Source organism: Centruroides vittatus, unplaced genomic scaffold, assembly GCF_030686945.1.
Source record: "Centruroides vittatus isolate TY-2023 unplaced genomic scaffold, ASM3068694v2 contig_352, whole genome shotgun sequence".
In the NCBI taxonomy this organism is placed as follows: domain Eukaryota; kingdom Metazoa; phylum Arthropoda; class Arachnida; order Scorpiones; family Buthidae; genus Centruroides; species Centruroides vittatus.
The window spans coordinates 1,301,988-1,315,735 of NW_027122175.1; the positions used below are offsets into that span (position 1 = coordinate 1,301,988).

Sequence of the window (13,748 nt, forward strand, 5' to 3'; positions counted from 1 at the left end):
CGTTAAGTTTTATTTAAAAAAAACAAACAAAAAAGAAAGAAAATCCGCTTCGAAACGTAACTCGTAATATAATTTAAGTAGCGCCTTGTTCAAGTTCTAAACCCTAAAAATTAATTAATTTAAACAATTTTATAATAAAACAGAATAAAATTTCTCGAATTTTTACTTAAAATATGCCCGGAAGTATAAATATTTCCGGTTATTTTAAAGGCCCTACTTAAATTATTACACGAGGAAGAAAAAAGTATTAAAATAAAATTCAAAAAAATATAATATACAATATATTTTTTTTAGTTTATACTGATTTATTTGGTGATATCGTTTTTCCTTTGTATACAATGTTAATGATTTGCTTTGTTCTGTATTTTGACACACCCCATCGGTGATCTGGAACTGCTACAGTAATAACGTCAACACACTCACATATCACCTTGGATACTATTTTAGGAATAAGATTCTTATAGAATCGGTCGTTCAGTATCAATCAGTATCGGTCGTCACACCAATGGACAGATCTAAGAGTCCATGATATTGCTTGTTCGTGATCTAAACACTGAATAACATGGGACACCGGAGTAAAGAAGCAAAGTGGATACACAAGTTATCAGGGCATAAATAACGGGGGAGGAGGATGATAAAAAGGATCAAACTCTACCGATTCTAGTCTAGAGGGGTGTGTGTTTTTTCCATATTTTTTTTTTCCAATTTTTCTCCTTTTAATAACTTATATACTCTCAAGCAAACAGTAGTCCTCTAAAATAGAAACTCAGAAGGTTAAAAGGTTGAAGAACCGAAGAGTCGCATCCACCTGTATCAATGGGTAGGGGCTCCTCTTTCGGTCAGACAGACACACTTCCTACTTTTATAATTATAATTATTATTATTTTTTTCCTTTCAAAAAACTAGATATTTAGAGCCCCATTTTTACAAAAAAACAAAAAAGCAATTGTTGTTTTTTGTTGGAAAAAAGAAATATATATATATATATTTATATATATAATATTTAGTCTTTTTTTTAGAGTTTTTCACACTTCTGGTCACGTTTCCGTTTTGAGGAGTCCTTTTTTTATGTGTTTGTGTGTGTGTGTGTGTGTGTATGTGTGTGTTTGTTTGTAGAATCACTCTTTCTGTCAGAAACAGGCTTTCTTTGGCAGCAAGGATATGAATGAGGGAGAGATTTTCTCCCAACCCGTCCCACTGTACAGGCAGTCTAATAGACGAGGCTTCGGAAGATTCAGGACTGGAAGTTTAGTTCAGTTCTGTCGATATATATTTATATATATATATATATATAGACTTATTTTGGTGGTGTTCTATGAGCTGCGTGCTTGGCACGGCACTAAATTGGATGTTAGGATGACGTCCGAGCGAAGTGGAGCAATCACGACACCACCCTACTCTGTCCTCCTGTGGCCGAGGGTGCAGAGGAAGAAGCAGACATCAACCTAGCCCCCGGTACACCTAGACTGAATACAGTTCCGCTTCCGGGACCGGTACCGGCAGCCGTGGCCACAACAGTTTTGTGTATGTCGGCGGTAGGGAAGGCTGCAGCCGCCGTGCGTAACCTGTTCAAAGAGCTGACGGCCGATGCTGAGGATTCGGTGAGGACGGCAGATCCCGGTAGGGGCGAGGACCCTGTCGAAGTGGGTGATGTCATCGAAGAAAGAGCCGGGTTGACAATTGGAGGGCACGTGTATACAGCAGAGAGCGGGAACGATCCCGGTAACGGTACACCATTGGTGGCATTGATACCACCTAACGTTCCGGCATACCAGGCGGGTTGTGGCTTAGGATAAGGTGATAAGTACTCCAATCGAGCGGCGCGATGAAGAGGACTCAATCGGGCGGCTCCCGGTGACGTCACTGTAGGAAGAGCCGAGGATCCCGCACCCGAATTGGTACCGGCACCCGAAGTGGCCGTGTCCACCAGAGACCAGATGCGTGGCTTGGGTGTGGTGGGCAAATCCGTTACGGTGCCACCCGTGCTGCCGGCAGACGGTGACAGAAGAGATGCCTGGGAAGACTCGGAGTCCGTGCCTAAACCCTCCGAAACGGGGCTGATGGTCGGTGGTTTACTCACGAAGCGGTTCTCCTTGTCGGAGCTGTTTGTATGCACGTGAAGATCGTTGATGGCCGATTCGCAAGACTTGGAGTCATCGTCCACGTCGACAAACTCCACTTTGCCCTCGTCTAAACCTATTTCGAAAGAGATAATTTCTTTACTACAATGCTTAGAAAAAACAATAACTTGCGTACGAGTATCGCCATTCGGCTTGGCACTAGATGTGGCACCTATACCACGTGTTTTTCCTCTTACACGACTCCGGCACACTAAAATGCGTGAAAACCATCGCGTGTTTTCAAAACTTCAATGTTACATTGGCGTATAGAAGATTCTCACGCAGTCGAAAACAGGATTTCTGTACAATTTTAAGAATTTATCATTGTGCCAAACGCATGACGATACCCGTAATTTATCTATTATTCCAGTCCGATATGTAACACAATGAATATATATATTATAATGGACTCGGTCTAGAACGTGGGCAAGATAGTTAGACGTGTAAGATCGCGTTACATAGAATATTTATGGGAAATTCCAGTCAGTGTGATTAGACAATGATGGATGAATCCGTCCTCACGCACTTCTGTCAGAGCACTTACGCGCATTGCACAATTTACAAGCGTACAATGAAAACCATATAAACTAACAATTTTCCATCTTAATTTGTAGTCAGCCATGCCGAACCAGAATACCACCCCCTCCCCATTTTTAATCCCTAGTTTCGAGTTTGTACTCCGGCATCACATCAACTTTTTTTTTCTTTTTCAACATTTCGAAATTTTGCCATGCAATTAGCAACGTTTGACATTCACGTGCGGACGGATTACCCCGAGTAATATTACATTTTAAAGCGTCTGCAACTATTACACACTCCAGTAGACTCGTTAACCCCCGTGGTTTCGGTATTGGTTCTTTAGTTGTCATACTTTCGTGATGGATAAGTGCAGTGACCGTCTAACAAATTAAAAACCCACCTCTCTACGGGCAGATGTCACCTTTACGGCCACCAAATTCTGGTCATATCCCCCCTTTCAATCTACAAATGCGTGCAGCCTTGTGTGAAATTTGTTTAACCTTTCTAAATTTTGACGAGGGAGCCGAAACCAATCACCATCACCCCCGTCTTCTGCAGTGTTTTAACCGTCTTTCTAGTCTATAAATATGCAAATTAGTTAGGTAAAATGATGAATTCTAACAAATCAATAAGGACAATATATAAAAAACGCTATAAAGGGGGATATTTCTAAATAAGTGTACTATTAAACTAGTAGAAATCTGGTTATTACCGGCTACACACAAGGAAAACCTCTCCCGTGATTACACATCTAGTGGTTATAATGCTAGAAGGTCTATTAAGAGGTAGATTATCAGATAATTATATATGATTGGCTAGAATCATATAGTGGTGCTGCACTTGTTTACAACTCTGCTCATATGGACACAATTGGCTGATGCACTCTCTGGTTATTGTTGTGAGTCATTAAATGAAGAGGGGGATTATAATCCATTGACACGATAGTCATTAAGGAGAAGCAAAAACTGTATTCTTAATGAAAGTCTTTCTCTGCTTTGTGTGCAGTTGCTAGTTCTTAAAGAACCACTTATTATATTGGAACCGTAATTCCTGTTTCATGTCTGCTACATTGTTTTGCTTGTTTGAAACAAGTTTCTGACAAAATCCAGTTTGCTTCTCTCACTTTTAAGTCTATGCAAGGTCCTCGAATGTAAGGGTCTTGTTTATTGTTTAATGACGAGACGTAAAGCATTTGTTAGGGAATATTCGGCAATTTATAATAAAAATTTCCCTAAAATTAATAAGGTAAAACGCTTTAAACACGGAATTTTTAAAGGGGCGAAAGTATTTTAAAGCACACTACTCTTGTTTTTTGAGCGCATTTTTCATCCTTCTCGTTAAGAAATTTATACAGAAAATCTTCTAAAAAGAAAATTTTACTGTTTTAACAAAAATTTAATACACTTTAAACCCTATTTTAAAGGGGTAGAAACTCTTTATTGTATTCTTAAAGAGGTTAACCGCGGTTAAGTGCATTATACCCCACAAAAATATTTTAAAAATTTAAAGGATATTCTTTAGGATAATAGGACTTTATAAGGCGCAGAAAATTAATTTAGTTCCTCGGAAAAGTAATTAAATTTAGGGGGTTATAAATTCGAACTTTTTTAACCTTATAAATGATAGAGAAAAAGCTTAATTTTTTCCAATTCGAAAAGGTTGTGCAAAGATTAGAAATCTGTCTTTTCTCTTTCTGCGAATGTTTGTTATAAGGATTAAGTATGTGTCTCGTTAGTTTTAGGTGTTTCTCAGCATTAGGGACATTATCCCTTGTCTAAATGTTTGCTCGTGTTAACTTGTGTACAGTTATACTAATTATATAGGGATCGTCACAAATGGACGAAAGTAGAAGAAAGATTTCAAAATAAAAAAAGAAATTAACAAAAAAACAGTGTAGAAAATAGGAACCTTAATTAAAGAAAAGCTAATTGACTAATGAACGACACAGGAAAAAAAAAATTAAGTTAAAGTTGTGTGAGTGACTTGGAAGATGGAGAAAAAAGATGGAGGAATTCTTGGTTGGTATGTTTGGAAAAGAAGACAGAATAAGACAGCAGAAAGACAGCAGACTTTTTTGTTGATTCTTTCATGTTTAGTAGAAAGACTTCTCCTTTTTTCCTACAAAAAAAAGTTTTTTTTTCTATTTTTTAAACCGTTTTAAAGTTATTTTTTAAAATTTTTGAAGTGTTTTCGATAACACAAAAAGAACAGAACGTGATAAAAAAAATATGAATTAAGTTTACTAACTCCAGAAACTTGCTTTTTTTTTCTTACGGAAAAAATAATCAAAAATTAAATTTTTCTTTTATAAATTAAAGTTTCTGCTATGTTACATGTCTTAAATAGCCGAAAATACAGATTTATATCTCGTTCCACTGCTGCTACCTCCCCTTGAGGATATATTTCTATAGAATTTTTTAAAATCTTGGCTATATCATTTTTCTAGAGCAATTCCCAGGGTAAGAAAAAATATTTATATATATATATGTGTGTGTGTATGTGTGTGTGTGTGTGTGCGTGCGTGTGTGTGTGTGTGAGTGAAGGATAAGGTCTAAAAGAAAAAGGTCCTACGCCAGCAATCTTGTCAATCCACGTCAATCCGAGTCGTGCAGGGTTATCCCGGGAGGGAAGTACAATCCCCACCCCTTGTAAATTCAAATACTCTGCTTCTTTGTGCAGTGCATTGTCTAGCAGTCTAAGAGGATCATGTAGAGACAGATCGAAGTGTTCTTCTGTCTCCTGACTTTTACACGGACTCTTCTCGGACACTTGTTCTTTTGACAGTCGTGTGTCATGCCATTCAATAGCTTACATGTGCGCCACCACTATCCTGTCTGGCGTGTCGACTTTGCCGACGGATTTATGCGATATTTTAACATTTTATATGCCAAAAAACACGCGTGTAGAAGCGTAAAATACTCACCTTCCATGTCTTGAACCCGATCTGCGTGCCTGTCTTCGTCGGCGGAACCACCGTCTTTACTCGAAGCGTCATTATCGCCGTCTTTTGTCCTCCCCGCTCCGTCGTCACCCCCGTCGACGTCGGGGTCATCATCGTCACAACGATTCCTAGGCGACCACGTCATCTTATTCTCCTTCTTCAACCTCCTCCTGGCATTAGCAAACCAGGTGGAGACTTGAGTCAAAGTCATTTTGGTTATGATGGCTAGCATGATTTTCTCCCCTTTAGTGGGGTAGGGATTCTTCCTGTGTTCGTTCAGCCATGCTTTTAGAGTGCTTGTGGTTTCCCTTGTGGCATTTTTCCTTCTGGCACCATTTAAATCGACAGCATAACTACAGAAAAAATTATAATAAGAAGAAAGAAAATAAGAGCATCGATCTAATTTACAATACAAAATATTAAAATTCAACTTATTGGAATGCGAAAGTGAGATTTCTCCCCTTCCTTCTTTGGTTATAACTTGAAAGTTGACGCGATAACACCCCTTAAACGACCTATTTAAACATAGAGAATGGTCCATTCAACTTAGCTCAGGGCTAACATATTCTAGAGAATCCCTATAGAATTACACGCATCGTAGAGTAACCCACTTCTCTTTTCCGGATTATACGAAAATTTCCGGAAATATAAGCTCAAAAATTATTAGCAATTTATGTTATAAATTGTTAAAATCAGGTTCTTCAATCTGTCGCTATTTATTTAATATATATGATTTTTTTTTGTTTTTTTCTTCTTCTTCTTCTTCTTCCTCGCAATAACGTTCATTGTGTTGTTGTCCTGGTTCGTAGAGTCACGTTTATCAACGATGCGTTACGTCGACCACAAGAAACAAATACACGCAATCGGGCGTAACAGTTTATTCCTTATAAAGCATACGTTACGAATCAATGAAGCTCGATAAGAACAACTCCAAATTAAACAATAATATTCGATTAGAGTCGACTTCACCAACCCTGAAAGATAACTTCTAAAGTAATATTTATTCGTATCTGTTCCCGTAACATGCCTCCGAGCTGTTTAGATAATCTAAAGGAGATAAAAATAAAACTTGAATTTATTTAATTTTTGGGGTCTGGTTTGTAAATCTAGACGATATTAATTGCCATTTAAAAAAGAAGAAGAACAAGAGGAGCAAGAAGCAGGAGAAGTGATCCGATCTCTTAACTTTCCTATCTGATCGTTTCGATACTCGTAATTTATCTGCATCAGACACTTTACTTGTCCCTTATTTGTCTCTTGCCAAAATTCTTTAACAAAAAAAAGTAAGTAGAATTAAATTAAAACACTCCAAGCTCCATAAAACTCCAAGATTCTCCAGGCATCTTATCATACGAGATAACCAACCCTCTGCTTAAATTATCATCTTTAAGAGTTGAAGGAAATGTCAGAAAGTTATCAAATCATCCGTAAAATGCGCGAAATTTGCTCATTTGTCAATTGCCAAAATTATTTAACAAAAAAAAAATTAAATAGAATTAAATTAAATCTCCGAGATTCTTCAAGTATCCAAAGTTATCATCCAAGATAATCAACTCTCTACTTTAAACTATCATCTATAACAGTTGAGGAAACGTCAGAAACTAGTCAAATCATCCGTAAAATCAAATAATTTATAAGAAAATATATAATCAATTTTAAATTGATTAAATTTAAATCCATATATCGATTATTATCGGAATAAACCCGCATCTTCGTTTATAAAGTTACAGGATCTTATACACAAAGGATGGGGGCAGCAAAGAGTAAGAAACTAAGAGACAAATCATGTAACGAAGACAAAACAATGTTTTCTCTTGTAGGTGAGGAGTATAGACCCCAATAAAGTATTTTTTACGAAAGCAACACACGTTTCCTTTCTTGAGGAGTCGCACAGCATCCTAAACTATCTCAGGAACAAAACATTCGTCAATAGAAACCAACTTCACTTCCTGCTGTTGTTGTTTTTATAAAAACCTGCCGGAAACACAAGTAATGGCGTGACGCAGTTCGAGTAGAGTGTTAACAATCCACAAATAAAATAAAAAAAATAAAATTAAATAGAAAAAACTGCAGCTGCCAAAGACAACTCTTTTGGCACGCACTTTACCTTCTCTTTCAAGACAATGGTATTAATCAATGTAATGAGAAGTCGAAAAGTAAAAACTCCCAAAACACGTTTCTAATTGAGGGGAAAGAATTTTTTTTTATTTGTTCAGTAAAAAGCATATTTTTTAGTAAAATTCGTCCTCAAGAATGCTTATATTCAGGTTTGGGGTGCGCTTCTACGCGCGAATTAATATATATTTACGTTTTAAAAAGTGACCTTTGAACTCTCTCCGCTCATCTTAGGTTCACTTCGATTTGTTGCACGGCCTTCAAAATGGATAAAGTTTTATTAAATAGCATGATTAAGCTAGAATTTTCGTAATAAAATGATAATTTACGGTAAAATTTAATAGTTAAATCGGTAAAATAGTCACCCGCTGTAGTGTGACCTCAAAAATCAATAATTAAAAATTATTCGCGGATAAAACTTTATTATAAGTGAAGCGACGGGTGTAGAAAATTGTTACGATCTCGAATCGATACGTAATTTAGTAATAATAACTCAAAAATTTGACCTTTGAACTCTCACCCCTTCAAACTTTTACACTAAACATAATCGTTAATGAGGTTACGAAACGTATATACAAATTCCTAACCATTTTAGTGACCTTTGAACTCCTACTTTTCAATTTTTGAAAGTAGACCGCCGTAACGGCTTCACCCCCTTCGATTTTTAAAAACGAACGCTTTAATTTCCGAGTCAGAAGGAAACCCCCGGTAGTAATACGGTTTTAAAACTTTCCAATAAGAGCCACTCTGCATGAAAGCCCCCATATTGCAGCAGGAAACTCCTTAGGGTGGCCACTCGTATCCGACCCCAAATTGATAGGGGAGAGAGAAAAGTGGTTTGCCCATCCGCCACCCCCACGGGTGGACTGATATGGCCATAAATATTAAATTTGGCGAATAGTCTGTGACTAACTTTACCGTCTTGATTACACGGAACACTGGTTCCAGTGGTATGTTGGCGTAACGGCTGTGCAGGATCCGGCCTGGTCTAACATTAGGAGACATCCTGATGTCGATCTTTTCGGGGCATATATACTGCTGCGGCTTATCGTAAAATATCTATGACGGAACTCGGACTTGGATATTTTGAGTTTTATTAGAATTGATCAGTGTAGCGAGAAGTTTTCAAGAACACAATAAATCTACCCCGGATTAAAAGCGAATTTATGCGTAGATACAGTCACAATTACGACATGCATCGACGTCATTCGTTGTATGCATCACGGCTTCCGGTTTCCATCCTCTTTTATTGTCCAAATTAAGGTAGCCCTCTAAACTTAATACCGAGAAAAAACTGCGGCAGAAAGTATCGAAGAAGTTATAAAATTCGTGCACCACATGCAAGGATTCGTGCACGAGGTGCAAGGAGCAACCCTTCTTTCCTGTACACATTTTGTGTAACCATTAATTAATCAGGAGCATTCCTGAAAATCTTGCATGTACAGTACTGTACTATACACGTTTTTATAAACCCGTTAATTAATCAGGAGCAGCCTTTCCTGAAAATCTTCCCTGTACACGTGTTTTATGCACTGCACTGTACCTATTAATTAATCATTCACATGTAGGTACTTCATAGTTGTAAATAATTGCGTGGAGACATAGATGATGTCGAAATTACAGTGATGTGTAAGCTTAATTAAATTCTCTGATGATGCTTAACTGTATAGATGATAGGCATTCACGATATTAGATAATTAAATTTCATCACTGAATAACTGTATAATGATAAGCAATCAGGATGATGTCTAGGAAGTAATTAAATCTTCAATCGCTACAAAGTTGATTCTGCCTACAAACGGTGCCTTCACTTTCAGCCTATAGGCATTAATGATAGGCATTTCAAGCAATGTAGACGTGGGATTAACAGTTTCATTTCTGATAGTAGTTAACCAATGCCCATTATCGTAATAAGTAACGTAATTAATCCGAAAACAAAATCGAGCAAACGGGCGATTTTTAGTTTATTTTTTCCACCCCCTTGTGATAATTAGAAGAGGGGCGCTGGGGCCTTTAATGCGGCTGCGATTTGTCACAGAAGCTATTTTACTATTTGTTTTAAAAATATCCCAGAAGTGGCGTCGGGTGACATTGTGCCTCTCACTTGGCACATTACCTGAAAAAAAAGGGGGAGATCCAAGCCGGAGATGTCAATTAGAAGATCGTCGGTGGCACACGATTGGCACGATCCATTAATCACGTGAAGCCACAGACTCGCTGCCGAGAATTGCAGTTGACAGTTCCGCCCCCTTTTAGCAGAGTAATCGTCGCTGCACTTTTCCGAATTACCGCTCCATCAATACACTCTGCTTCTCAACGCGCATGCCTAATGGAATTTGCTTCACGCGCCTAATTTCCTTCCCCCTTCTTGCATTTTTTAAAAACCTCGATCGCTTCATTAAACTCGAGTCGAACTAGTCTCGGCGTAACTTTAAACTCTCAAATTCCGAACGTCTCGTTGGGTGCCACGACCAGGGAGCGGGTAGCGTGACAAGAAATCTTGCGAATCTCTTTACAGAATTAATAAATTCCCGAAAAGGAGACGACGATCTCGGCGTGCGCACCCCCCTTCACTCTAATCGTTATCTCTTCATTTACATCGGAGGGTCTGGTACAGTAGAGGAAACAGAACCACTAATCATTCACGTGACTCGGAAAGGGCAAAACCACTAGTCGTTAGCCATCCCCCCTCTCTTCGCTCTAGGCCTGGCGGCTAGACACAATTAGCCACTTAGCCAAACGGTTTTCGTTCCACCAACGAAATCAATCTCACTCTACTCCAACGTTTCATTTCCAAACGTTCTGCACTTCCTGGCCCCCGGGTTAGAATTGGGTAAACATCCATTACTCTATAGTGCCCTATTCGACTATTGATTCTATAGGATTGGAACTGCTCGGTCGTTCCTGCGGGCTATAACTTCTCATAAACATTCATATTGGGCTCGTTATGAGCCATTCTGACAATGCTTGAAGGCTTTCCGTGTTGCAAAGCGTGATCCGAGTACAACCGGAGGCAAATTAAGGCCTTTTTTTCATTTTAATGAAATCTTCTGTCGACAAATTTATCATTTCGTGAAAGATTATCCTTCTTTTTTTTGTATAAAAAAAGAAAGGTTGTTTTAAACAGGCTCGTTTATCTCATGAACCCATTGAAGGCGTTAATTGATTGATGTGGCGTATGTAATCATATATAGTTCGAAACAATGCTCGATGAAAGGACAATAGGCGCAGCTCCACTTTCAGTTAGACCTAATAACAAGTCACGCGGGCGGAAGTGAAGGTGTGTAACTATCACGAAAGGCACGTCACGTAAGTTTGTTGTAAAATTTAAGCCTTCCTAGAAAGTCAATCTTTTCGTATTGGTCTGTAAACACGCGCTCTAAATTTTTTTTTCTTTTTTTTGGATTTAATGGCGTTCTTTGACCCTGCAGATCGTTTATCGATGTTTTAGGCCCCCTTTTAGCAATTAATCGAATTCATTGTATGAATTTAAACCACTTCGAAATGAATTTAATGTTTTAAAAAAACAACACACAAGGAAACGTGACACTTGGCGGCGTTACTCCAAAAAACAAGTGAGATGTTTCTGTAATGTTTTGGAGGCGAAACAGTCAATAGATGAGTGTAAAGGCGTGGTGTTTGTCGTGCGAAGTAATTGGCCCTTACAAAAGGGAGAATTGTCAGAGTGGAGACTTGTTCATCGTCGCGTGACGTTCAACACGAGAAGCAAAGTCGCCCCCCGATATATTTACCTGGACGATTGTTACCTGTATAAGATCCTCCCGTTTTACCTGTTTTTTTAAAACGTGTACTGGATGATGTAAACAGAAAATTTGCCATTTTACACGCCGAGGAAACGATTTTTAGGCCATGACTCTCCCCATTTAGTAGGAAAGCTATCAAACGAGGTAATGCGGATTAATGTAATCGATGCTAACCTGTGTAGGAGAGTCGAGAAAAATCAGAAATAAGAGGTCGTCTAACAATTAAATTAGTGCCAAAGCGTTCCATTAATTTTTAATTAGTCGAATACAGGGAGTGATTAATGATTCATAACAAAACCAGAATGCCAGAAACAGTGCTTCTTCGTATAAATATCTCACATAGCAAGGCGCAGAAGGGGGATCATCTGTCTTCTACGCCCCGAACGTGTTTACACTGCGGATAACGTTGAAAAATTGGCCTGTCGCGCAGGGCCGCTCTTTACTCGTTACTCCTTGTCTCTGTCGTCATTCTTTTCTTTTATCGGTCGCCATCTTAGTTTTCCAAACCCTACACCGCATTTATATTAAAATTATCGCTTCTAAAATTATGCAAATTCCACATTTTTTAAGTTCCCAAACCCCCCTTTCTGAAGTGTTTATCAGTGTTGCTCCTTCGAAACAGTATAGTAAGTCGAGGCTGAGCTTCTCACTAGGCCACTTATATACATATATATGCAATTTTTAGGGAAGGCTTCCTTATAGATTAATTTAACTGCAATTTTTAAGGAATTAATGAATATTGATCCTTCATTTTATTCTATTCTTCCTTTGATACGTAGCATATGGCCTATGGAGCTTTATGTTGGGGAAATTTTGTAGCACGTAGGTTATTTCAATAACCTAAAAAGATGGATCTTGTTGTTGTAGAACACTACATCCTTTCCTATTTTAAAGTAAAGACTCGTGTAGATCGGGTTTTTACATGGTGCTAGCGCCTCACCAGTGTAATTTTTACATTGGTAGGATGTCTCTGCACGTAAGGAAATGCTTGGATTTAGCAAAGAAGCAGATTTCTGCAGTATGTCACACATTCTGTTCTTCCTCACCCTCAAATTTCGAATTGTAATCTGCTATTTTTAACGTGTTTCTGATCAATTATAGCAAGACACACAAGAACTGATAGCTGATATCACGCCTAAATTCTCTGTTAGGATGCTTCAGATGGGCAGAGAGTAGCCGAATCTTTGAAAAACTCTCTAACGGTTGTTCTCTCCTTAATTTCTTTAACATATAACAACATCCCATCATGTGTTAAGGCACGTTTCCTAAAAATGTAGGCCTAAATAATTAGATGTGCTGTTTTGTAGGTGGCCTAGTTGTAAAGGATGCTGATGATTTTCCTTCTAAAGCAACTCACAAGGAGTTGGCACATTAAACACGAATAGGAAAATGCCACTATTTTTCCTTTAGGTTGGCTTTCCAGCATAACACATAATCCTACTATAAAGATTTATGCAGATTCTTGGGGGTTTCTCATTCAAACAAAGGAGTTAAGAGACATCACCTCTTCGGATCGTTAATCAGAAAGGTGGACTTAATCAAGCCAACACAATACATAATAAGGATAATGTAATAACGATGTTTAAAACAACTAAATTAGTGTGAATTCGGAATGTATAGAGAAATAATCTCCGGAGGACCCGTAATATCTACTGTTCACGAAGGATAAATCTCTCACCGCCGCATCCAATAGCAGAAAGCGTAAAAGCTAATTAAGTTCGATATATGGCGTCGACTTACCCGTTGGGGAATGGATAACCGGCCAAAGCTGCTGATTCGTAAGGATAGTAAACAGAAGCTGCGTATGGCAAACTCCTCCAAGCTTCCAAGTTGTCCTTCAGGTCAAACCCGTTCGCCTGTTGAGAGAAGAAGGCTGTTAATAACTCGCTTCTCTAATCATTACAACAACTATTCTCTTATTAACAACTCTAATGTAGTCTAGCCTCTTTGTTTGTGCACCGGGATCGTTTCTGCAGCGCCTAATAACTTAAGGCTCAACGCGCGACTTTAGCCTGTCGATAAACTCTCACACGGTCTTAAGGCTGTTTAAATACTATTAATTAAATAAAGCTTAAGTTTAGAAAATTGGAGAAATGTTTATTTATTAATCTGGACGAAATCGTGACCGGAGACGTGCTGGACCTCTGAGAAGTTGGAGCAACAAAAGACGGCTCGCGGCTTTGTCTAGTGTCCAGGTGCTATGACTAATGAACGTAGCAGGCTCGTAACACGATATTCGAAGCACGTGCTTGTCTCACAATGGAGTCGACTATGGCCCGAGTAACCGTC

General features: G+C 38.4%; 1 protein-coding gene across 4 annotated transcripts in view; it reads right to left on the reverse strand.

Annotated features, from left to right (window-relative positions):
• Positions 1–284: 284 nt before the first annotated feature.
• The window catches only part of LOC136974646 (iroquois-class homeodomain protein IRX-6-like), a 54,103-nt gene continuing 40,639 nt past the window's right edge, over positions 285–13,748 (reverse strand). For all 4 annotated transcript variants that reach the window (XM_067269575.1, XM_067269573.1, XM_067269572.1 and 1 more), the window contains exons 3-5: positions 13,200–13,315; positions 5,563–5,933; positions 285–2,196 (exon numbers count right to left, since the gene is read on the reverse strand). In XM_067269575.1, the coding sequence (XP_067125676.1) occupies positions 1,382–2,196; positions 5,563–5,933; positions 13,200–13,315 (1,302 nt within the window). In that variant the 3' untranslated portion in view covers positions 285–1,381. The remainder of the gene's footprint in view (positions 2,197–5,562; positions 5,934–13,199; positions 13,316–13,748) is intronic.